General features: G+C 50.5%; 2 protein-coding genes across 13 annotated transcripts in view; both read right to left on the reverse strand.

Annotated features, from left to right (window-relative positions):
• Positions 1-6,983, reverse strand: part of LOC134340988 (suppressor of tumorigenicity 14 protein homolog) — a 176,142-nt gene extending 169,159 nt beyond the window's left edge. For all 7 annotated transcript variants that reach the window (XM_063038649.1, XM_063038648.1, XM_063038645.1 and 4 more), the window contains exon 1: positions 6,857-6,983. In XM_063038649.1, coding sequence (XP_062894719.1) covers positions 6,857-6,895 — 39 coding nt within the window. In that variant the 5' untranslated portion in view covers positions 6,896-6,983. The remainder of the gene's footprint in view (positions 1-6,856) is intronic.
• Positions 6,984-19,693: 12,710 nt separating this feature from the next.
• The window catches only part of aplp2 (amyloid beta (A4) precursor-like protein 2), a 170,007-nt gene continuing 164,025 nt past the window's right edge, over positions 19,694-25,675 (reverse strand). For all 6 annotated transcript variants that reach the window (XM_063038392.1, XM_063038388.1, XM_063038387.1 and 3 more), the window contains one exon: positions 19,694-20,435. In XM_063038392.1, coding sequence (XP_062894462.1) covers positions 20,431-20,435 — 5 coding nt within the window. In that variant the 3' untranslated portion in view covers positions 19,694-20,430. The remainder of the gene's footprint in view (positions 20,436-25,675) is intronic.

Below are 25,675 nucleotides of genomic sequence, written 5' to 3' on the forward strand. Positions count from 1 at the left end.
GACCAAAGTTGGGCCCTTGAAGACAGAAAAGGGTGAATTTATTATGGGGAACAAGGAAATGGCAGATGAGTTGAACAGGTACTTTGGATCTGTCTTCACTAGGGGAGACACAAACAATCTCCCAGATGTAATAGTGGCCAAAGGACCTAGGGTAATGAATGAACTGAAGGAAATTTATATTAGGCAGGAAATGGTGTTGGATAGGCTGTTGGGTCTGAAGGCTGATAAGTCCCCAGGATCTGATGGTCTGCATCCCAGGGTACTTAAGGAGGTGGCTTTAGAAATCATGGATGCATTGGTAATCATTTTATCATTTTCCAATGTTTTATAGATTCAGGATCAGTTCCTACGGATTGGAGGATGGCTAATGTTGTCCCTCTCTTCAAGAACGGAGGAAGAGAGAAAACAGGGAATTATAGACCGGTTAGCCCGACGTCAGTGGTGGGAAAGATGCTGGAGTCAATTATAAAAGATGAAATTACGACACATTTGGATGGCAGGAACAGGAGAGGTCCAAGTCAGCATGGATTTACGAAGGGGAAATCGTGCTGGACTAATCCTCTGGAATTTTTTGAGGATGTAACTATGAAAATGGACAAGGGAGAGCCAGTGGATGTAGTGTACCTGGACTTTTAGAAAGCCTTTGATAAAATCCCACATAGGAAATTAGTGGGCAAAATTAGGGTACATGGTATTGGGGGCAGAGTACTGACAGGGATTGAAAATTGGCTGGCTGACAGAAAACAGAGAGTAGCGATTAACGGGTCCCTTTTGGAATGGCAGGCAGTGACCAGTGGGGTTACCGCAGGGTTCAGTGCTAGGACCGCAGTTGTTTACAATATACATTAACGATTTAGATGAGGGAATTAAAAGTAACATTAGTAAATTTGCAGTTGACACAAAGCTGGGTAGCAGTGTGAAATGTGAGGAGGATGTTATGAGAATGCAGGGTGACTTGGACAGGCTGGGTGAGTGGGCAGATGCATGGCAGATGCAGTTTAATGTGGATAAATGTGAGGTTATCCATTTTGGTGGTAAGAACAGGAAGGCAGATTATCTAAATGGAGTCAAGTTAGGAAAAAGGGAAGTACAACGAGATCTAGGTGTTCTTGTACATCAGTCACTGAAAGCAAGCATGCAGGTACAGCAGGCAGTGAAGAAAGCTAATGGCATGCTGGCCTTCATAACAAGGGGAATTGAGTATAGGAGCAAAGAGGTCCTTCTGCAACTGTACAGGGCCCTGGTGAGACAACAGCTGGAGTACTGTGTGCAGTTTTGGTCTCCAAATTTGAGGAAGGACATTCTTGCTATTGAGGGAGTGCAGCGTAGGTTCACAAGGTTAATTCCTGAGATGGCGGGACTGTCATATGTTGAAAGATTGGAGCGATTGGGCTTGTATACACTGGAATTTAGAAGGATGAGAGGGGATCTGATTGAAACATATAAGATTATTAAGGGATTGGACACGCTGGAGGCAGGAAGCATGTCCCCGCTGATGGGTGAGTCCAGAACCAGAGGCCACAGTTTAAGAATAAGGGGTAGGCCATTTACAACAGAGTTGAGGAAAAACTGAGTGGTGGATATGTGGAATGCTCTGCCCCAGAAGGCTGTGGAAGCCAAGTCTCAAGAAAGAGATGGATAGAGCTCTTAAAGATAGCGGAATCAAAGGTTATGGGGATAAGGCAGGAACGGGATACTGATTGTGGATGATCAGCCATGATCACAGTGAATGGTGGTGCTGGCTCAAAGGGCCGAATAGCCTGCTCCTGCACCTGTTGTCTATTAGCTCCCCCTGAATCCCATGCAACCTAATCTTCCAGATCAGACTGCCATGTGGGAACTTGTCAAAGGCCATATTAAAATCCAAATAGACAAGATCAACTGTGCTATTTTCATTTATCCCTTTAGAACCTTTGGAAGATTTTAAAAGATTCATCAGTCATGACCTCCCACACACAAATCCATGCTGACTATCCAAGTGATGGTAGATCCTGTCTCTCAGAAACCCCTTCATTAACTTTCCTATAACTGAAGCCAGGGTATCATCTTGAAAAATGGAACATTAGCTACCCCTCCAGTCTTCTGAAGCTTCGCCAGTGACTAACAACAAAGTAACTATCTCTACAAGGGTGTCTGCAATTTCTTTCCTGACCTCCCATAAAGTCTGAAGGTGCACTTGGTCAGGACCTGGCGATTTGCCCATCTAATGTGCTTAAAAGCTGCAAATATCTAATTCTTTGTAAAATGTATATGTTCCAAGACCTCACTATTTATTAACCTCATATCTTTAGCATCCATGGTATTCTTGTTAGTAAACAGAGGAGAAACAGACATTAAAATTCTGAGTTAAATACTGCGGCTCCACACATAGGCAGCCCTGATGGTGTCTCTCTGGTAATCCTTTTACTCTTAATATAACTGTAAAACCACTTGGGAATTATCTTTAACCCTGCCTGCCAAATCCATCTCATACCTTCTTTTTGCTCTCCTGACTTCCCTCTTAAGCCTGCTCTTAAACTTTTTATATTCATTAAAGGATTCCTTTGTACCCTGCTGTACACTTCCTCCTTTTTCCTGACCAGAGCCTCAATATCTCTCATCAGCCATGGTTCCCTAAACTTGGTATGTCTACCTTTCTAACAAGAACAGGCGTCCAGACAAGCAGGCTTTTTCCACTGAGGTTGGGTGGGACTATAACCAGAGGTCATAGGTTAAGGGTGAAAAGTAAAATGTTTAAGGAGAATGTGAGGGGAAACTTCTTCACCCAGAGGGTTGAGAGTGTGTGGAATAAGTTGCCAGCACAAGTGGTACATATGTGTTCGATTTCATACATAGATGGTAGGGATATGGAAGACTACGGTCATGGCGCAGGTAGATAGGAGTAGGCAGTTTAAATGGTTCGGTATGGACTAGATGGGCTGAAGGGACTCTTTCTGTGCTGTACTTCTCATGACTCTTGATGAGACCTTTTTAAGTCTTCCACTTGCAAAATATTCCTTTGCCTTTAAAGAGGGCTGCCCAGTCAACCCTAGCTAGATAGTGCCTAATGCTCTCAAAATTGACCCAACTCCAGTACAGAACTTTAACCTGTGCACCTCTATGTTTTTCAATAACTATTTTACAATTAATAGAATTGTAGTCACTGGACCCAAAGTGCTCCCTGATTGCCACTTCAAATACTTAGCCTGCTTCGTTCCTAACTGCTCCATTACTGCTCCTTTTCAAGCAGAATTCAACACATCTGATCCTGCTGGCTGTTGGAGATCTATAATAGTCCTACAAAGGTGACCACCATCGTCTTGTTTCTAAGTTCTACCTAAGTAGCCTCGTTAGATGATCCCTCAAGAATATCCTCACTAAACACTACTGTTGTCTTCCCTTACTAAAAAGGCAACACTCTCTCCATTTCTACCTGTAAGACACAAGACCAATAAGACATGGGAGCAGAATTAGACAATTTGGCCCATTGAGTCTGCTCTGCGATTTGATCATAGTTGATCCATTTCCCCCTCAGCCCCAATCTCCTGCCTTCTCCTCGTAAACTTTCAAGAATTTACCAATCTCCATGTTAAATACACCGAATGACCTGGCCTCTACAGCTGCCTGTGACAACGAATTTCACAGATTCACCACTCTCTGGCAAAAGAAATTCCTCCATGTCTCCATTCTAAATAGACATCACTCTATCCTGAAGTTGTGCCCTCTGGCTTCAACCATTTCTGCTGTGGTACTGACCTTCTACTCTCTTATCCTTGATCCCTTCCCGATTTGCCCCACCATTTGTTTCCCTGCTGCTTATAAACCCTCTTGTCTCATCCTCTCCAAGCACCTTTCCTTTCTCCACACCCCTCGAGTTGTCTCATGGGTACACATCCCCAGCCCACTCCCCTCCCCACCCCCAGGTCTGGTCCTGTTGTGTTCACTTCCCCCTCTCCCCACACCAGTAGTACAAAATCACCAACTCGGCCAGAAAACATCTCGGTTCCCCCATGTACCCCACTCTCTTGAGGGATCCCAGGAAGGAGAAGGCAGCAGTTTTGTCAGCTACTTGTTGAACTTGTGTTTTTCAGAGTGTGAGGCTGATGAGATGAAGTGCTCAAATGGCAAGTGCATTCCTGAGGTACAGAAGTGCAACCTGGTGCATGAGTGTGGAGACAGATCTGATGAGAAGGATTGCAATAACGGTAAGCTGATGGCCATAAGACACATGAGCAAAATTAGGTCATTTGGCCCATTGAGTCTGTTCTGCCATTTCATCATGGCTGATTTATTATCCCTCTCGACCACATTCTTCTGCCTTCTCCCTGTAATTTTTGACATCCTGATTAATCAAGAACTTATCAACCTCTGCTTTAAATGTACTCATTTATTTGGCCTGCATTGCTATCTGTGGCAATAAAATCCACAGATTCACCACCCTGTGGCTAAAGAGATTTTTTCTCATCTTTGTTCTAAATAGACATCCCTCTATTCTGAGGCTGTGCCCTCCTGTCCTAGACTCCCTCACTATAGGAACATCCTCTCCACATCCACTCTATCGAGGCCTTTCAACATCCGACAGGTTTCAATGAGACCCTCACACTCACCCGCCCCCCCCGCCGCCCCCAGCCAATTCTTCTAAATTCCTGCAAGTCCAGGCCAGAGCCATGAAACACTTTTCAGATGACAAGCCTTTCCATTCTGGAATCATTTTCGTGAACCTCTTTTGAACCCTCTCTAATGTCAGCACATTCTTCCTTGGATAAGGTGCCCAAAACTGCTCACAATACTCCAGGTGAGGCATCACCAATGTCTTATACAGCTTCAGCATTACACCCTTGCTCTTGTATTCTAATCCTTTCGAAATGAATCCTAACATTGCATTTGCCTTCTTCACCACTGACTAACCTGCCAGTTAGCCTTTTGGAAATCCTGCACAATGACTCCCAAGTCCCTTTGCATCTCAGATTTTTGAATTTTCTTCCCATTTAGAACATAGTCCATGTTTTTAAATCTCCTACCAAAGTACATGACCACACACTTCCCGACACTGTATTCCCCATCTGCCACTTCTTTGCCCATTCTCCTAATCTAGGCCCTTCTGCAGACTCCCTGCTTCCCCAACACTACCTGCCCCTCCACCCATCTTTGTATTGTTCGCTAACATGGCCACAAAGTCAACAATTCCATCATTCAAATCATTAATATAAAACATAAAAAGTAGTCCTAACACTGACCCCTGTGAAACACCACTAGTCACCCACAACCAATCAAAAAAGGCTACCTTGGTCAATTGGCCACTGCTCTATCCATGTTAGTATCTTTCCTGTAATACCCTGGGCTCGTATGACTTTGACTTTCCTTCTCAGCCATGGCTGGGTACAGCAACTGTTCTTCCCAAGACCACAAGAAATTGCAAAAAGTTGTGAACACAACTCAGCACTTTACGGAACCCACCATACCCTCCATGTACTATGAAATGTGAAAGGGATAGTGGTGGAAAGCTTTCAGGAAGAAAACTATCTGGTGTGCTTGAATGATGCTCAGTGTTACGCACCTTATGTTGGTCTGCTAACTGCCATTAAACATTACAACAAAAAGGTTCAGTTTTTGTTCATACCAAGCATTAGAATGGTGAAGAAAAGTGATTTAAGTGACTTTGACCATGGGATGATTGTTGGTGCCAAATGGGGTGGTCAGAATACCTCAGAAACGGTTGATCTCCTGGGATTTTCAAACACAACTCTCTAGAGTTTACAGAGAATGGCACAATAAAAAAACATCCAGTGAGCAGCACATCTGTGGGCAAAGACCATGAGAAAGAGTAGAGGAGTATAGCCAGACTAGTTGAAGCCGACAGGAAGGTGACAGTAACTCAAACAACCATGCGCTACAACAGTGGTGTGCAGAAGAGCATAAAACGTTGAACTTTGAAGCAGAATGCCACATTGGGTTCCACACCTATAAAGGGGCCATAGTTCAGGACCCTGATTAGTGCAAGGTTCTAATTAATGTTTATAAATACTATGTTCATTTTATGTATGTACATCACAGAAATGTTTTAAAATTAGATGAAACACTGCTTTGGAGATCTGACTTCAAGTGGATAAGGTGCTCTACCATTTAAGTATTCAAACCACAGAGGAAATAGTTGAGAATTATTTGACTGAAGACATTGTACTGTTAACATAAACTTGTGAAATTTCGAAATTTTCAGTAACGGCATCCTTCCTCATTTGTAGAGTAAATAGTGCCAAACCCATTCCAAGTTTCAGGCTCTCACGATCTGTCCACAAGGTTCACCCTGTTTCTTCTGACCAGTGTCCCATTTCCGAGTCACTACCACCTGCCATCTATTTCTGGCCAGCTGGTGGTAAAATGGTTCAATACGAAATCCCCGAGAACAATGAGGAAGTGTTTAAAACCGAGATCTCTTGGAAGTACTTTTACTACACTCAACAAAGATAAAAGATAACAAACAAAGCCAACCACACAGACTCCAAGGTCCAATTAAACTACTATTCCACAATTTACATTAACAAAAGAATCAATTGGCTCTAAAAATATCTTTAGCCTGAAGAGAACCTGCACCACACCCTGTCTGAATATTCTCAAAATCTCAAACAACCATTGCAGTCAAGACCGAAAATTCAGTTGATAATTAACCCAAGGAAAATGAAAAGGGCAGCGAAAATGGGAGAAACATGAGGGAAGGGGGAGGTGGCGAGAGGAAAGGCGGTTGGAGGACGAGAAGGAAGAAAACATTTCCCTCATTTTACATACATTTTCCAAGCAATCAAGAAAGGAGGAGAACGAAGAAAAGTTGAGGGGTTCGTTGGGGAGAGGGAGTGGGAAGGAAAGGACATTCTCCACTTACCTCTTTTTTAGGGTCGTACATGAGCCCGGAGTTCCTCATCGTGGTGTCCGATACTCTGTCGATTGCTCCGATTTGATACCGTGCTCACCGGTTCGCCAGCGTGCATCACGTGACAGAAAAATCTGCCGCCCCGCCTGACTCACCTGGTCAGGTGAGAGGTGGTTGGGGGGGGGGGGGTAAAATGGGAAGTGATCGGGGGGTAAGGGGGAAGTGATCGGGGGGTAAGAGGAGAAGTGATCGGGGGGGTGAGAGGGGAAGTGCGAGGGGGGGTGAGAGGGGAAGTGATCGGGGGGGTGAGAGGGGAAGTGAGAGGGGAAGTGATCGGGGGGGTGAGAGGGGAAGTGCGAGGGGGGTGAGAGGGGAAGTGCGAGGGGGGTGAGAGGGGAAGTGCGAGGGGGGGTGAGAGGGGAAGTGCGAGGGGGGTGAGAGGGGAAGTGCGAGGGGGGTGAGAGGGGAAGTGCGAGGTGGGGGGTGAGAGGGGAAGTGCGAGGTGGGGGGTGAGAGGGGAAGTGGGGGGGTGAGAGGGGAAGTGGGGGGGTGAGAGGGGAAGTGGGGGGGTGAGAGGGGAAGTGCGAGGAGGGGGTAAGAGGGGAAGTGCGAGGAGGGGGTAAGAGGGGAAGGGAGAGGAGGGGGTAAGAGGGGAAGTGAGAGGAGGGGGTAAGAGGGGAAGAGAGAGGTGGGGGTAAGAGGGAAGTGAGATGTGGGGGTAAGAGGGAAGTGAGAGGTGGGGGTGAGAGGGAAGTGAGAGGTGGGGGTTAAGAGGGGAAGTGAGAGGTGGGGGTTAAGAGGGGAAGTGAGAGGTGGGGGGGTGAGAGGGGAAGTGAGAGGTGGGGGGGTGAGAGGGGAATTGAGAGGTGGGGGGCTAAGAGGGGAATTGAGAGGTGGGGGGTGAGAGGGGAAGTGAGAGGTGGGGGGGGCTAAGAGGGGAATTGAGAGGTGGGGGGCTAAGAGGGGAATTGAGAGGTGGGGGGCTAAGAGGGGAATTGAGAGGTGGGGGGCTAAGAGGGGAATTGAGAGGTGGTGGGGGTGAGAGGGGAAGTGCGAGGGGGGTGAGAGGGGAAGTGCGAGGGGGGGTGAGAGGGGAAGTGCGAGGGGGGGTGAGAGGGGAAGTGCGAGGTGGGGGGTGAGAGGGGAAGTGCGAGGTGGGGGGTGAGAGGGGAAGTGCGAGGTGGGGGGTGAGAGGGGAAGTGCGAGGTGGGGGGTGAGAGGGGAAGTGGGGGGTGAGAGGGGAAGTGGGGGGTGAGAGGGGAAGTGGGGGGTGAGAGGGGAAGTGGGGGGTGAGAGGGGAAGTGGGGGGGTGAGAGGGGAAGTGCGAGGAGGGGGTAAGAGGGGAAGTGAGAGGAGGGGGTAAGAGGGGAAGTGAGAGGAGGGGGTAAGAGGGAAGTGAGAGGTGGGGGTTAAGAGGGGAAGTGAGAGGTGGGGGTTAAGAGGGGAAGTGAGAGGTGGGGGGGTGAGAGGGGAAGTGAGAGGTGGGGGGGTGAGAGGGGAAGTGAGAGGTGGGGGGGTGAGAGGGGAAGTGAGAGGTGGGGGGGTGAGAGGGGAAGTGAGAGGTGGGAAGTGAGAGGTGGGGGGTGAGAGGGGAAGTGAGAGGTGGGGGGGGGCTAAGAGGGGAATTGAGAGGTGGGGGGCTAAGAGGGGAATTGAGAGGTGGGGGGCTAAGAGGGGAATTGAGAGGTGGTGGGGGTAAGAGGGGAAGTAAGAGGTGGCGGGGGTAAGATGGGAAGTGACCGGAGGTAGGATGGGAAGTGAGAGGTAGGGGGTAAGAGGGGAATTGATGGGGGTAAGAGGGGAAGTGAGAGGTGGGGGAAGTGAGAGGTGGGGGTGTGGGGGGAAGTGAGAGGTGGGGGTGTGGGGGGAAGTGAGAGGTGGGGGTGTGGGGGGAAGTGAGAGGTGGGGGTGTGGGGGGAAGTGAGAGGTGGGGGTGTGGGGGGAAGTGAGAGGTGGGGGGTAAGAGGGGAGGAGAGGTGGGGGGTAAGAGGGGAGGAGAGGTGGGGGGTAAGAGGTGAAGTGATCGGGGGTAAGAGGGGAAGTGAGAGGTGGTGGGGTAAGAAGGGAAGTGAGAGGTGGTGGGGTAAGACGGGAAGTGAAAGGTGGGGGGTAAGACGGGAAGTGAAAGGTGGGGGGTAAGAGGGGAAGTGAGAGGTGGGGGGTAAGAGGGGAAGTGAGCACTGGGGGAGAAAGGAGTGGTTGATGGAGGGGGAAAGGAGTGGTTGGGGGAGGAGAGTTGTTAGGGGAGGGGAGGAGAGTTGTTAGGGGAGGGGAGGGGAGGGGAGGAGAGTTGTTAGGGGAGGGGAGGGGAGGGGAGGAGAGTTGTTAGGGGAGGGGAGGGGAGGGGAGGGGCTGGGGAGGGGAGGGGCTGGGGAGGGGAGGGGCTGGGGAGAGGATGGGCTGGGGGAAGGAGAGGGTGGGGGAAGAGGGGGAAGGAGAGGGTGGGGGAAGAGGGGGAAGGAGAGGGTGGGGGAAGAGGGGGAAGGAGAGGGTGGGGGAAGAGGGGGAAGGAGAGGGTGGGGGAAGAGGGGGAAGGAGAGGGAGGGGGAAGGAGAGGGTGGGGGAAGGAGAGGGTGGGGGAAGGAGAGGGTGGGGGAAGAGGGGGAAGGAGAGGGTGGGGGAAGAGGGGGAAGGAGAGGGTGGGGGAAGGAGAGGGTGGGGGAAGGAGAGGGTGGGGGAAGAGGGGGAAGGAGAGGGTGGGGGAAGAGGGGGAAGGAGAGGGTGGGGGAAGAGGGGGAAGGAGAGGGTGGGGGAAGGAGAGGGTGGGGGAAGAAGAGGGTGGGGGAAGAAGAGGGTGGGGGAAGAAGAGGGTGGGGGAAGAGGGGGAAGAAGAGGGTGGGGGAAGAGGGGGAAGGAGAGGGTGGGGGAAGGAGAGGGTGGGGGAAGAGGGGGAAGGAGAGGGTGGGGGAAGAGGGGGAAGGAGAGGGTGGGGGAAGAGGGGGAAGGAGAGGGTGGGGGAAGAGGGGGAAGGAGAGGGTGGGGGAAGAGGGGGAAGGAGAGGGTGGGGGAAGAGGGTGGGGGAAGAGGGGGAAGGAGAGGGTGGGGGAAGGAGAGGGTGGGAAAGAGGGGGAAGGAGGGGGGAAGAGGGGAAATGAAAGGGGAAGAGGGTATAGGAAGGGTGGTGGAAGAGGGGAAAGGGGAAGAGGGGAAGGGAGAGGGTGGGAGGGGAAGGGAGAGGGTGGGGGAAGAAGGGAGAGGGTGGGGAAGAAGGGAGAGGGTAGGGGAAGAAGGGGAAGGAGAGGGTAGGGGAAGAAGGGGAAGGAGAGGGTAGGGGAAGAAGGGGAAGGAGAGGGTGGGATAAGAGGGGAAAGGAGAGGGTAGGGGAAGAAGGGGAAGGAGAGGGTGGGGGAAGAAGGGGAAGGACAGGGTGGGGGAAGAAGGGGAAGGACAGGGTGGGGGAAGAAGGGGAAGGACAGGGTGGGGGAAGAAGGGGGAGGACAGGGTGGGGGAAGAAGGGGGAGGACAGGGTGGGGGAAGAAGGGGAAGGAGAGGGTGGGGGAAGAAGGGGAAGGAGAGGGTGGGGGAAGAAGGGGAAGGAGAGGGTGGGGGAAGGGGGGAAGAAGAAGGTAGGGGAAAGGAGAGGGTGGGGAAGAGGGGAAGGAGAGGGTGGGGAAGAGGGGAAAGAGAGGGTGGGGAAGAGGGGAAAGAGAGGGTGGGGAAGAGGGGAAAGAGAGGGTGGGGAAGAGGGGAAAGGAGGGGATGGGGAAAGGTGAGGGTGAGCGAAAGGAGAGGGTGGGGGAAGAGGGGAAAGGAGAGGGTGGGGGAAGAGGGGAAAGGAGAGGGTGGGGGAAGAGGGGAAAGGAGGGGGTGGGGGAAGAGGGGAAAGGAGGGGAGGAGGGGATGGGGAAAGGTGAGGGTGAGCGAAAGGAGAGGGTGGGGGAAGAGGGGAAAGGAGAGGGTGGGGAAGAGGGGAAAGGAGAGGGTGGGGAAGAGGGGAAAGGAGGGGGTGGGGGAAGAGGGGAAAGGAGGGGGTGGGGGAAGAGGGGAAAGGAGGGGGTGGGGGAAGAGGGGAAAGGAGGGGGAGGGAGGGTGGGGGAAAGGAGGGGGAGGGAGGGTGGGGGAAAGGAGGGGCTGGGGAGATTGTGGGGGAAAGGAGGGGGAGGGAGGGTGGGGGAAAGGAGGGGGAGGGAGGGTGGGGGAAAGGAGGGGCTGGGGAGATTGTGGGGGAAAGGAGGGGGTGTGGAGGGGTGGGGGAGGGGAGGGGTGGGGGAGGGGAGGGGTGTGGAGGGGTGGGGGAAGGGAGGGGGTGGGGAGAGGGTGGGGGAAGGGAGGGGGTGGGGAGAGGGTGGGGGAAGGGAGGGGGTGGGGAGAGGGTGGGGGAAAGGAGAGGGTGGGGGAAAGGAGGGGGTGGGGGAAAGTAGGGGGTGGGGGAAAGTAGGGGGTGGGGGAAAGTAGGGGGTGGGGGAAGGGACGGGGTGGGAAGGGGGTGGGGGAAGGGAGGGGGTGGGAAGAGGGTGGGGGAAGGGAGGGGGTGGGGGTGGGGATAGAGTGGGGGGGAGGGGTGGGGATAGAGTGGGGGGGAGGGGTGGGGATAGAGTGGGGGGGAGGGGTGGGGATAGAGTGGGGGGAAAGGAGGGGGTGGGGATAGAGTGGGGGGAAAGGAGGGGGTGGGGGAATTGAGGGGGTGGGGGAATTGAGGGGGTGGGGGAGGGGTGGGAAGAGGGTGGGGGGGGTGGGAAGAGGGTGGGGGAAGGGAGGGGGTGGGGGAAAGGTGGGTGGGGGAAAGGTGGGTGGGGAAAAGAGAGGGTGGGGGAAAAGAGAGGGTGGGGGAAAAGAGAGGGTGGGGAAAGGGGGTGGGGAAAAAGAGGGTGGGAAAAGGGGGGTGGGGAAAAAGAGGCTGGGGAAAAAGAGGCTGGGGAAAGGAGGGTGGGGAAAAGAGAGGGTGAGGGAAAGGGGGGTGGGGAAAAGAGAGGGTGAGGGAAAGGGGGGTGGGGAAAAGAGAGGGTGAGGGAAAAGGGAGGGTGAAAGGAGAGGGTGGGGAAGGGGAAAGAAGGGGGAAGAGGGGGAAGAGGGGAAAGGAGAGGGAGGGGAAGAGGGGAGAGGAGAGGGTGGGGGAAGAGGGGAGAGGAGAGGGTGGGGAAGAGGGGAGAGGAGAGGGTGGGGGAAGAGGGGAAAGGAGAGGGTGGGGGAAGAGGGGGAAGAGGGGAAAGGAGAGGGTGGGGGAAGAGGAGAAAGGAGAGAGTGGGGGAACAGGGGAAAGGAGAGGGTGGGGGAAGAGGGGAGGGTGGGGGAAGAGGGGAGGGTGGGGGAAGAGGGGAGAGGGTGAGGGAAGAGGGGAAAGGAGGGTGTAGGGAAGAGGGGAAAGGAGGGGATGGGGAAGAGGGGAAAGGCGATTTTGGGAAAAGGAGAGGGTGGGGGAAGCGGGGAAAGGAGAGGGTGGGGGAAGCGGGGAAAGGAGAGGGTGGGGGAAGCGGGGAAAGGAGGGGGTGGGGGAAGCGGGGAAAGGAGAGGGTGGGGAAAGAGGGGAAAGGAGGAGGTAGGGGAAGAGGGGAAAGGATGAGGTAGGGGAAGGGGGAAAGGATGAGCTCGCGTAAGAACTGAAAGGAGGGGGTGGGGAAAGGAGGGGGTGGGAAAAGGAGTGTGTGGGGAAGAGCAGAAAGGAGAAGGTGAGAGAAGAGAGGAAAGGAGGGGTGGGGAAAGAGGGGAAAGGAGGGGGTGGAGAATTGGGGAAAGGCGAGGGTGCGGGAAGGAGAGGGTGGGGAAGAGGGGAAAGGAGAGGGTGGGGAAGAGGGGAAAGGAGAGGGTGGGGAAAGAGGAGAAAGGAGGGTGGGGGAAGAGGGGAAAGGAGGGGGTCAGGAAAGGGTGGGGGAAAGGAGAGGGTGAATGAAAGGAGAGTGTGGTGAAAGAGGGGAAAGGAGGGGGTGGGGAAAGAGGAGAAAGGAGAGTGTGGGGAAGAGGGGAAAGGAGGGGGTGGGGAAAGGAAAGGGTGGGGGAGGGTGGGGAAATTGGGGGAAGAGGGGAGAGGAGGGGTTGGGGAAAGAGGGGAAAGGAGAGGGTGGGGAAGAGGGGAAGGAGAGGGTGGGGGAAGAGGGGAAGGAGAGGGTGGGGGAAGAGGGGAAGGAGAGGGTGGGGAAAGGAGAGGGTGAGGGAAGAGGGGAAAGGAGAGGGTGGGGGAAGAGGGGTGGGGGAAGAGGGGTAAGGAAAGGGCGGGTGAAGAGGGGAAAGGAGAGGGTGGGGAAAGGCGAGGGTGCGGGAAGGAGTGGGTGGTGGAAGGAGAGGGTGGGGAAGAGGGGAAAGGAGTGGGTGGGGAAAGGAGAGGGTGGGGAAAGAGGAGAGAGGGTGGGGGAAGAGGGGAAAGGAGGGGTGGGGGAAGCAGGGAAAGGAGAGGGTGAGGTAAGAGGGGAAAGGAGGGGGTCGGGAAAGGGTGGGCGAAAGGAGAGGGTGAGGGAAAGGAGAGGGTGAAGGAAAGGAGAGGGTGGGGGAAGAGGGGAAAGGAGGGGGTGGGGAAGAGCAGAAAGGAGAAGGTGAGGGAAGTGGGGAATGGAGGGGGTGGGGAAAGAGGGGAAAGGAGAGTGTGGGGAAGAGGGGAAAGGAGGGGGTGGGGAAAGGAAAGTGTGGGGAGGGTGGGGAAAGAGGGGGTAGAGGGGAGAGGAGGGGGTGGAGAAAGAGGGGAATGGAGAGGGTGTGTGAAGAGGGGAAAGGAGGGTAGGGGAAAGGAGAGGGTGAGGGAAGAGGGGAAAGGAGAGGGTGGAGAAGAGGGGAAAGGCGCGGATGTGGGAAGGAGAGGGTGTGGAAGAGGGGAAAGGAGTGTGCGGGGAAAGGAGAGGGTGGGGAAAGAGGAGAAAGGAGGGTGGGGGAAGAGGGGAAAGGAGGGGTGGGGGAAGCAGGGAAAGGAGAGGGTGAGGTAAGGGGAAAGGCGGTGGTCGGGAAAGGGTGGGGGAAAGGAGAGGGTGAAGGAAAGGAGAGGGTGGGGGGAAGAAGGGAAAGGAGGGGGTGGGGAAGAGCAGAAAGGAGAAGGTGAGGGAAGAGGGGAAAGGAGGGGTGGGGAAAGAGGGGAAAGGAGGGGTGGGGAAAGAGTGGAAAGGAGGGGGTGGGGAAAGAGGGGAAAGGAGAGTGTGGGGAAGAGGGGAAAGGAGGGGGCGGGGAAAGGAAAGGGTGGGGATGGTGGGGAAAGAGGGGGAAGAGGGGAGAGGAGGGGGTGGGGAAAGGGGAGAGGAGGGGGTGGGGAAAGGGGAATGGAGAGGGTGGGGAAAGAGAGGAAAGGAGAGTGTGGGGAAGAGGGAAAAGAAGGGGGTGGGAAAAGGAGAGGTTGGTGGAAGGAGAGTGTGGGGAAGGAGAGGGTGGGGGATGGAGGGGGTGGGGGAAGAGGGGAAAGGAGGGGGTGGGGGTAGAGGGGAAAGGAGGGGGTGGGGGTAGAGGGGAAAGGAGGGGTGGGGAAAGGAGAGGGTGGGGAAAGAGGAGAAAGGAGGGGTGGGGTAAGAGGGGAAAGGAGGGTGGGGGAAGAGGGGAAAGGAGAGGGTGAAGTAAGAGGGGAAAGGAGGGGTGGGGTAAGAGGGGAAAGGAGGGGTGGGGTAAGAGGGGAAAGGAGAGTGGGGGAAGAGGGGAAAGGAGGGGTGGGGAAAGGAGAGGGTGAAGTAAGAGGGGAAAGGAGGGGGTGAGGGAGGAGGGGAAAGGAGAGGGTGGAGAATTGGGGAAAGGCGAGGGTGCGGGAAGGAGAGGGTGGGGAAGAGGGGAAAGGAGTGCGTGGGGAAAGGAGAGGGTGGGGAAAGAGGAGAAAGGAGGGTGGGGGAAGAGGGGAAAGGAGGGGTAGGGGAAGCGGGGAAAGGAGAGGGTGAGGTAAGAGGGGAAAGGAGGGGGTCAGGAAAGGGTGGGGGAAAGCAGAGGGTGAATGAAAGGAGAGTGTGGGGGAAGAGGGGAAAGGAGTGTGTGGGGAAGAGCAGAAAGGAGAAGGTGAGAGAAGAGGAAAGGAGGGGTGGGGAAAGAGGGGAAAGGAGGGGGTGGAGAATTGGGGAAAGGCGAGGGTGCGGGAAGGAGAGGGTGGGGAAGAGGGGAAAGGAGAGGGTGGGGAAAGAGGAGAAAGGAGGGTGGGGGAAGAGGGGAAAGGAGGGGGTCAGGAAAGGGTGGGGGAAAGGAGAGGGTGAATGAAAGGAGAGTGTGGTGAAAGAGGGGAAAGGAGGGGGTGGGGAAAGAGGGGAAAGGAGAGTGTGGGGAAGAGGGGAAAGGAGGGGGTGGGGAAAGGAAAGGGTGGGGAAATTGGGGGAAGAGGGGAGAGGAGGGGTTGGGGAAAGAGGGGAAAGGAGAGGGTGGGGGAAGAGGGGAAGGAGAGGGTGGGGAAGAGGGGAAGGAGAGGGTGGGGGAAGAGGGGAAGGAGAGGGTAGGGAAAGGAGAGGGTGAGGGAAGAGGGGAAAGGAGAGGGTGGGGGAAGAGGGGTAAGGAGAGGGCGGGTGAAGAGGGGAAAGGAGAGGGTGGGGAAAGGCGAGGGTGCGGGTAGGAGTGGGTGGTGGAAGGAGAGGGTGGGGAAGAGGGGAAAGGAGTGGGTGGGGAAAGGAGAGGGTGGGGAAAGAGGAGAGAGGGTGGGGGAAGAGGGGAAAGGAGGGGGTGGGGAAAGTGGGGAAAGGAGGGGGTGGGGAAAGAAGGGTTGGGGAAAGAGGGGAAAGGAGAGTGTGGGGGAATGAAGGGGTGGGAAAAGGAGAGGGTGGGGAAGGAGAGGGTGGGGGAAGGAGGGGGTGGGGGAAGAGGGGAAAGGAGAGGGTGGAGAAAGGAGAGAGTGGGGAAAGAGGAGAAAGGAGGGGTGGGGTAAGAGGGGAAAGGAGGGTGGGGGAAGAGGGGAAAGGAGGGGTGGGGGAAGAGGGGAAAGGAGGGGTGGGGGAAGTGGGGAAAGGAGAGGGTGGGGAAAGGAGAGGGTGAGGTAAGAGGGGAAAGGAGGGGGTCAGGAAAGGGTGGGGGAAAGGAGGGGGTGAAGGAAAGGGGAGGGTGGGGGAAGAGGGGAAAGGAGGGGATGGGGAAGAGCGGAGAGGAGAGGGTGAGGGCAGAGGGGTAAGGAGGGGAAGGAGAGGGTGGGGGGAAGAGGGGAAGGAGAGGGTGGGGAAAGGAGAGGGTAGGGGAAGGAGAGGGCAGGGAAGGAGAGGGTAGGGGAAAGGAGAGGGTAGGGGAAAGGGTGGGGGGAAAGGAGAGGGTGAGGTCAGAGGGGAAAGAAGGGGGTCGGGAAATGGTGGGGGAGAGGGTGATGGAAAGGAGAGGGTGGAGGAAGAGGGGAAAGGAGGGGGTGAGGGAAGAGGGGAAAGGAGGGGGTCAGGAAAGGGTGGGGGAGAGGGTGAAGGAAAAGAGAGGATGGGGAAGAGGGGAAAGGAGAGGGTGGGGGGAGAGGGGAAAGGAGAGGGTGGGGGGAATGGGGAAAGGAGAGGGTGGGTGGGGGGGAAGTGGGGAGAGGGTGGGTGATGTGTTCAGGGGGAGTGTGGGTGGGGCAGAAGCGGTTAATGGGGGAGAGGGTGGGTGGGGTGGAAGAGGGTAGGTGGAGGGAAGGGGGAGAGGGTGGGTGTGGCGGAAGGGGGGAGAGGGTGGGTGGGGGAAGGGGAGGGTCGGCGGGGGGAAGTGGGGAGAGGGTGTGTGGTTGGTTGAGGGGGGAGTGTGGGGGGAAGGGGGTAGTTGAGGGAACAGGGGAGATGGTGGGTGTTGGGGAGGGGTGAAGAGTGGGAGGTTGGGTGGGTGGGGGTAAGAGGGTAGGTGGGGGGAAGGAGGAGAGGGTGGGTTGGGGGGGGGTGGGACATCTTTTCCATAGATTTTGCCTGGCCTTGCCTGCTGAGTTTCACCAGCATTTTGTGTGTTGGTCTGGATTTTCAACCTCTCCAGATTTTCTCTTTGCCTTTCATTAGCTCATTTAACTCGCTGATCAGGTTATTTAACTTTTATTAACTTTCTTTACAGTCCACATCACTTGTTTAAATATCATCTGCAAACTTCCTAACCATGCCTTGTACATTATCATCTGAATAATTTATAAGTAATGATCAATAAAGGTCCCAGTTGTCAGACTGGTCTACCATGTGAAACCCAGTCAAAGGCATTGTTGAAGTCCTTATTTACACCCTGCCCTCATCTCTTATTTTGGTTACCTCTTCAAAAACCTCTGAGAGACTCATCAGATATGATATCCCACACACACATCTATACTGACTATTTCAAACATGCCTTGTCATTCCATGTGCTGGGACTGTCCTTCGCAATCCCCTCCAGGGACGCACTGATGTCTCAATATCATCCTTATGAATCTCTTCTGCATTAGTTTGAGATCCTTACATGATTAGAACTGCATACAGTACTCCAACTGTGGTCTCTTCAACATCTTGAAGGGTTGTAAAATTATGTTCCAAATCTTGTACTCAGTGCGGTGGAGGCCAGCATGCCAAGTGTCTTACATGTGTTGTCACTTTCAGGGAACCATGTATTTCAGTCTGATGGTTCTGCAACACACTCCAGGGCCCTGGCGTCTACCGTGTATGTCCTGCCCTAGTTTAACTTCCCAAAATGCAGCAGCACTTTACACTTGGCTGATTTAAATTCCATCTATCATTCCTTGGCCCACTTTCCCAGTTGATCAATATCATTCCATTACACCGCCAATTTTGGTGACATCTGCAAATTTCTAACCGGAGAATCCTGGGGTCAATACCCAGATGGTGAAGTCCAGAGGGCAAAGCTGAAGGTCAAAGTCCAGAACTTGGCGAGTTAGGAGGTAGAGGCCTAAAGATCAAATTCCCTAGGTTGCCTTAACAAGAGGTCAGAGGCCTGATGTCTGCGAGTCTGAGCCAATGACAGGAGGTTGGACACCTGATGTCTGTAAGTTTCCATGAATAAGAACTGGAGGCCCAGAAGCAGCCTGTCCTGAGGTTTGCAGGCCTGTGTGTGTGAGTGTGGGTGGGAAATGGGCTTGTTTTGCTGTTGCTGTTTTGTTTTGCTGTTGCTGTTTTGTTTTGTTGCTGCTGTTCATGTTCTGCTGAATATTGTGGACATGCTATGTTGGCACCAGAATGTGTGGTAACATCTGTGGGCTGCCCCAGCAAAACCTTGTGTGTGTTAACACAAATATCATATTTTACTGTATGTTCAGATGTACGTGATAAATTTGAATCTGAACCATGCCAATTATGTTCTATCAAACAACACACATAAAAGTTGCTGGTGAACGCAGCAGGCCAAGCAGCATCTATAGGAAGAGGCGCAGTCGACGTTTCAGGCCGAGACCCTTCGTCAGGACTAACTGAAGGAAGAGTGAGTAAGGGATTTGAAAGCTGGAGGGGGAGGGGGAGATCCAAAATGATAGGAGAAGACAGGAGGGGGAGGGATGGAGCCATGAGCTGGACAGGTGATAGGCAAAAGGGATACGAGAGGATCATGGGACAGGAGGTCCGGGAAGAAAGACAAGGGGGGCGGGGGGACCCAGAGGATGGGCAAGGGGTATATTCAGAGGGACAGAGGGAGAAAAAGGAGAGTGAGAGAAAGAATGTGTGCATAAAAATGAGTAACAGATGGGGTACGAGGGGGAGGTGGGGCATTAGCGGAAGTTAGAGAAGTCTATGTTCATGCCAGCAGGTTGGAGGCCACCCAGACGGAATATAAGGTGTTGTTCCTCCAACCTGAGTGTGGCTTCATCTTTACAGTAGAGGAGGCCGTGGATAGACATGTCAGAATGGGAATGGGATGTGGAATTAAAATGTGTGGCCACTGGGAGATCCTGCTTTCTCTGGCGGACAGAGTGTAGATGTTCAGCAAAGCGGTCTCCCAGTCTGCGTCGGGTCTCGCCAATATATAAAAGGCCACATCGGGAGCACCGGACGCAGTATATCACCCCAGCCGACTCACAGGTGAAGTGTTGCCTCACCTGGAAGGACTGTTTGGGGCCCTGAATGGTGGTAAGGGAGGAAGTGTAAGGGCATATGTAGCACTTGTTCCGCTTACACGGATAAGTGCCAGGAGGGAGATCAGTGGGGAGGGATGGGGGGGACGAATGGACAAGGGAGTCGCGTAGGGTGCAATCCCTGCGGAATGCAGAGAGAGGGGGGGAGGGAAAGATGTGCTTAGTGGTGGGATGGAGGGCAAGAGCCTCCTACCTGATGGCATGAACATCGACTTCTCTAACTTCCGTTAATGCCCCACCTCCCCCTCGTATCCCATCTGTTACTTATTTTTATACACACATTCTTTCTCTCACTCTCCTTTTTCTCCCTCTGTAGTTCTGAATATACCCCTTGCCCATCCTCTGGGTCCCCCCCCCCTTGTCTTTCTTCCCGGACCTCCTGTCCCATGATCCTCTCGTATCCCTTTTGCCTATCACCTGTCCAGCTTTTGGCTCCATCCCTCCCCCCTCCTGTCTTCTCCTATCATTTTGGATCTCCCCCTCCCCCTCCAACTTTCAAATCCCTTACTCACTCTTCCTTCAGTTAGTCCTGACGAAGGGTCTCGGCCTGAAACGTCGACTGCACCTCTTCCTAGAGATGCTGCCTGGCCTACTGCGTTCACCAGCAACTTTGATGTGTGTTGCTTGAATTTCCAGCATCCGCAGAATTCCTGTTGTTTATGTTCTATCAAAAACATTTTTATAAACAAATAACAGTACAGCCATTACTTTGTTATTAATTTTCTCTGGTGGCTCCTTAGCAACCTTCTTCCTACTGACATCTTCATTGACACCATCACCTATTTTTGTATTACACAGAAGTGTTTGCTCAAAATTAATATTCTCCCTATTAAAAAGTTAATGCTTTTAGTCTCTTGCTATTGGATCCTAAAAACTCCCAGAAATTGTAGTTGGGAAGAGAATATATTAATAAACATCCAAGCAACTGTATTGGTTTCTCCTCCAACACTGCTGCAACAGAACCAAAGTCTTCAAATAGGGGATAACAAAAACTCTAGACATGTGGATGTAGTGTTTATTGATGAGTTTGCATTTAGTTACTTTGCAAACTAAATCTAACACAGTAATACAACTGAAATATCTGCATAGTCTGTCTAGACAAATGAGGAATGTGCAGGGGAAACAGACCACAGGTTACCAGAACCTCAGTAAATGCCTAGACTGAAACACAACTTCACTAACACACAGGTACACGATGAGAAACTGAATTTTCACCTCCAGTTTCAACTGCCTATTACAATGCTACCCATTTAAATGTAGTTTACAGCAGAAAATTTTATAGGTTCCATGAAATAAATCAGTACAAATCCTCTTCATATACGGTGCTCCATTAAGTAGAAATCTACAGTCTCTATATATAGATCTTTGTGACACACAAAATAAAACAGATTTAAAATAAATTTTTAAAAAGGAAACAACTATATCACTGTATTCTCATCAGGTAATAGATTTTAAGATTATACATCGTATATATTGCGTAGTACATTTCAAACCCATTTAAAAGAATGGGAATCTTACAATCTACAGTAGGAAGAGTTTTACACTCAAAATCTCATATGTGAAATGCAGATTTCTAATTCAGTAGTTGGAAGATTGGCTGAGTGTGCTATGTTTGGCTCAATTTAGCATCTAGCATTAGATCTGCATCTGCTCCAGATACTTGTAGGTTGGGTTTTCATACCCATGGTTTTGCATCTTGTTCAAGTGACGTTCTTCTGGGGTCAACATGGGATCAACCTGTAAAATCAAAGTATTTTGTTTAAAACAAAAATGCAGTCTCTCCTCCCTCCAAGTTTCTTTGCTGAATTCTGGAAGAGGCCAAACTTTATAAAATGATTGTGGGTGAACTGAGAAACATACAGGTACCACTCATTTTGGAGCTTAATCAACATGGGATCATATCCAATATTTTTGCTGAGATAAACACAGTTACAAGCTAATTCATGAATGAAATTGCCTGAGTAATACAGCATGGCAACAGGCCCAGCAGCCCAACTCATCCATGGTGACCAAGATGCCCATCTGAGCTGGACCCTTTTGTCTGCACTTGGCTCTTAACCCTTTAAATCTTTCCTATCCATGTAACTGTCCAAATATCTTTTAAATGTTATTGTACCTGCCTCAACCACTTCTTCTGGCAGCTTATTCCATAAACAGACCACTATCTGCGTGAAAAAATTGCCCCCTGGGTTGCTCTTAAATCTCTCCCGTTCATCTTAAATCTATGCCCTCTAGTTTTGGATTTCCTTTCCCTGGGAAATAGACTTTAAGACTTTATACACCTTTATGAGGTCATCTGGTAGTCTCCTGTGCTCAAAGAAATAAAGACCTAGCCTTCCATACCTCTCCCTATAAACTCATATGAGTCTTGGCAACATTCTCTTAAATCTTCTTTGCACTCTTTCTCGCTGAATCACGACCTTCCTATAACAGGGTGACCAAAACCTCACACAACACTTCAAGTGCAGCCTCACCCACATCTTGCATGACTACAACTTTATGTTTTAACGCTTATATGCAGTGTCCTGAAAGATGAAGGCCAGGGTGCCAGCTGCCTTCTTCACCACCCTGTCTACCTGTGACATCACTATTGGGGAAATATGCACCTGTATCCTTAGTACATTTCTATAAGACACCACAGGGCTCTGCTGTTCACTGCAAAAGTTCAACCCTGACTTAACTTCCCAAAATGCAACACTTCACACTTATCTGAAATGAATGCAATTTGCATTTCCTTGGCCCACCAAATGGGTCATGACAGATGAAAGTATCAGAAGAGCCTCTAAACTTATCACAGTACACTTTTAATTTTAATTTAGCTCCTGGAAAAAAAATCATGAGTTTTTTTTTAGCTTACAAGGACTTGTACTTATTTGGTTTGTCCATTACAGCTTATCACATGCATTTGCCCAACTGAATGACCACGTACTGATTTGTTAAACAATTACGACTAATAAAATATCTGAAAGCACAAATTACTTACTTAAATTTAATGTAAATAAAGGTATGATTTCTACAGCCTGAATAGATAGTGATAAGATATGCTTTAAAAGTTTCTTCTTTTATTTGGGGGGGGGGGGTTTACCCAATTAAAAAATTAACAGTGTGCTGATGGCTTCTTGTATGGTGACAAAACGTTTGCAAGTCAATTGCCAAGATCGGGAAACAACTCAACCCACCCAAAAAATACTGCAAACTTATTAAAATGCTGAGGAATAATAAACCTTCAATCAAATTTTAGAATAAACAATGTTTTGAAACAGTGACTGAAAAGAGTAAAACTGTGAGCTGCTCCATGAAGTTGAAAGATAATACAAAACCCAACACACACAAAATGCTGGGGGAACTCAGCACATCAGGCGGTATCTAGGGAGGGTCCTGATGAGGGGTCTTGATCCAAAACACCAATTGCCTATTCCCCTTCATAGATGCTGCCTGACTGCTGAGTTCCTCCAGTATTTTGTGTGTTGCTCAAAATTTTCATCATCTGCAGAACCTCATGATTAATAAAAAGCCCAAATGTTTTAGTTTGTCTCCTGAAATTTCAAGAGATGAAAAATACAAATGTAAAAAATACAAAAATACAAATCAATAGGTAATAAAATAAAGACAGAAATTTACAGGTCCAAAATTATAGTATAAATGTCCAAAACAGTGATTAAATTAAAATTAATCATCAGTAATGCAGAGATGGGGAAGATAATATAGATACAGGCAGAGAACGACAAAAATAAATCAACAGATTAGAAAGGTCACAAAACAGTTTCTGAGTGTGAGAGTCAAGATAGTCAATGAATTGAATCCAAAGCAATGGAAACCACAAGATAAAGAGAACTTGGAAAGAAAAACATGCTGAGTAAATAACAAACAATAAATATTTAAGATTAAATTGAAGTGATATGTTGGAAGAACAAAAAAATGTGATCAGGACGCCAGTGACCTTAACAGAGCTGCGAAGGTACGAACGTATTGAGTTGTAAGTTGATAGATGCTTTGAAATGCGAATGTGCTGATTTAGAGAATCAAGCCTGCGAACTGCAGCAGCAAGCAGGTGATTTGACTGACCAATTAGATGAAAAAGGGAAAAATATATAATATGCTGAAAGAGCAGTATGAAAAAGATAATAAATCAGCAAAAAAAAACTTCTGCATTGACGGAAGGAGTTGAAAGGCAGCATGCAATTATATCCATACTCAAAAGCTTTGTTCATCAAAATTGCAAAGTGAAATGAAGCAAACCTGCTTGGAATCTGGGAGACCTTCATTGGGCGATGTCAATGATGACGTCAATCATGTTGAAAGGCAGCCAACACTGAGTATTCCCCAGAAACAGTGACACCTTGGGAACTCCAAGGAACTGTAAAGTGATACTAACTCAACAGAGACCTCTAATGGCTCAAGTGATGATGACAGTAAGGAGGTAATTAGTCTGGCAGCCATGGCAAGACTTGCTCCAGTAAAAACTAAGAGTGAAAACGTGCAAGATTGATGATGGAGATTATGAAAGGAAACAATAGGTTTGTCATCAACCATCAGATCTGCAAAAAAAAAATTACAAAACTTCCGGGAAAATTCCACAACCTAAAAAAAGGAAGCTTGAAGACTTAGGCTGAACTTCAACAAATTGGAACTGCTGTACCAGACATGATCCTACCTGTCAGGATACTTTTAAGAGTACATCCGCAGAATGGTAACATGCTGAACCTCTTTAATCTTCTAAGAAAGTAAAGATGCCAACACACCTTCTTTATGATTACATTCATGTGCTTGGCTCAGGACAGGTCACCTGGTATGCTAAAGCTGCTGACCCTCCACTGCCAATTCCCTGTTGTAGACTGGAGAATGTTTATTCTCCTTCCTCTTCCTGAAGTCAACAATTTAATTGACCTTGAATGAGATGTGAATGTTGTGGCATCACTCAACTAACTGTCCCTCTCCTCTACGCCGACTTATCACCCCATGATTAGAACAACAACAATGATGTAGTCAGTGAATTTATTTATGGCATTGGAGCTGTGCTTAGCCAGTCATACGTGTATCGACAGCAGAGCAGGTAGTACACCATGTGAACCAGACACCTTTCTTGATCCTCTTGATGGATTACCCAGATGTCAGCCTCAGAGACTGAGATTTTAGGAACCTTGTGTGGATGTGTTACAGTTCTCCCCGAAAAGCATGCATAAAAGGCATAAATGGGTCATTACCACATCTGCTAACTGATCTCGAAGGGAATAATATTGTGCAAACCGTGCCACTGCTGTCAAGTGCCCATCCATGATTCTAGATTAGTTTGAAATTGCCTCTCTACACTTGCAATGGTCTTCCAAAGTCAAACCTAGACTTCTTTTTTTGCTCTAAGTGCCACAGAACCAGCCCTCAGCTGATTACAAATCATATTCATCGAAGTTTTCTGGTAAGGAAGACTCAATGTTTTTACAGGTACACGCTTATCCACACATATAATGAAGTCACTGACAACTGTGACATATTCATTTAGGTCTGCTAACGAATCTCTGAACATAGTCCAGTCCACTGGCTAGAAGCAATCCCAAATATGCTCCTGCGCCTCCCCTGTCCATCTCTTTCACTTGGGCCATGCTGACTCTTGAACTCAATGCCTCAATTTATGCCTTTTTCTTTAACCACCTTATTAACCCCATGCAGGCACTTTTAGAGAGCTATCGACTTGGGCCCCCAAGAACCACCTGCACATCAGCACTGTTAAAGGTCCTGGCATTAACTATATACTGTCCATTTACATTTGATCTCCCAAGTGCAACAACTCACACTTGGCCAGATTAAATTCCATCTGCCATTTCTCCACCTATATCTGCAACTGATCAATATCCCACTGTATCCTTTGGTATCCACATGATCCACAACATCACCAAACTATGAACCATCTGCAAACTGACTAACCCACCCATCCATACACTATATCACAAACAGTATAGATCCCTGCAGAACACCACTAGTCATGGAATTCTAAACAGACTATGTCTCATCAACCACTACCTTTGTCTTCTATCATCCATCATGTGTCGTGATGTATGACATAGGTGATCATGGTCTTGACCATGATTGTTCTTAACAAATTTTTCTTCAGAAGTTGTTTGCCATTGCATTCTTCTGGGCAGTGTCTTTTCAAGACAGGTGACCCCAGCCATTATCAATACTCTTCAGAGATTATCTGCATGGCATTGGTGGTCGTATAACCAGGACGTGTGATATGTACCAGCTGCTCATATGATCCTCCACCACCTGCTTCCATGAGTTCATGTGACCCTGATCCGGGGGGGGGGGGCGGCTAAGCAGGTGCTACACTTTGCCCAAGGATGACCTGCAGGCTAGTAGAGGGAAGGAGTGCTTTACACCTCCCTTGGTAGGGACATACTGTGTCTCCACCCTGACATCTGTCTTCTATGAGCAAGCCTATTCTGAATCCAAATGGCCAAGTTACTTCATCTTCTGCATGAGCCTACATTGTGGGATCTTGTCAAATGTCTTACGAAGATCCAGGCAGAGAGCATTAATTGCTCTACCTTCATTGATCATGTGTGTCACCTCCTAATAAATTTAATTAGTAAGACATATGATCTGCCCTGCACAGAGCTGTGTTGATTGTCCCTAATCAGGCCATGCTTTTTCATGGGCTCATAAATATTACCCCTGAGAATCCTTTCCAATAGCTTCTCCACTCAAGTACAAAACACAAAGGATATAAAGATGAAAGTATAATTCAAAGCATTCTCAATCTGTGGATGGTGCACACTGCAGCCCCAGTGAATTTGATAGCATTTTTATCAGGCTGTGTGGTACTCAATGACACAGAACACAAGTCCCATCTGCCTAATTTTGCAGGAAAGAAGCAACAGATCTCTCCTCGTAAATATCCCAAAGTGTGTCCAGTGAGTTGCAGTATCTGAAATTGTCACATGCAAACCTTGAATAATGAAACACCAGTTACTGTATCCCTT

This window comes from Mobula hypostoma, chromosome X2, assembly GCF_963921235.1.
Source record: "Mobula hypostoma chromosome X2, sMobHyp1.1, whole genome shotgun sequence".
Classification (NCBI taxonomy): domain Eukaryota; kingdom Metazoa; phylum Chordata; class Chondrichthyes; order Myliobatiformes; family Myliobatidae; genus Mobula; species Mobula hypostoma.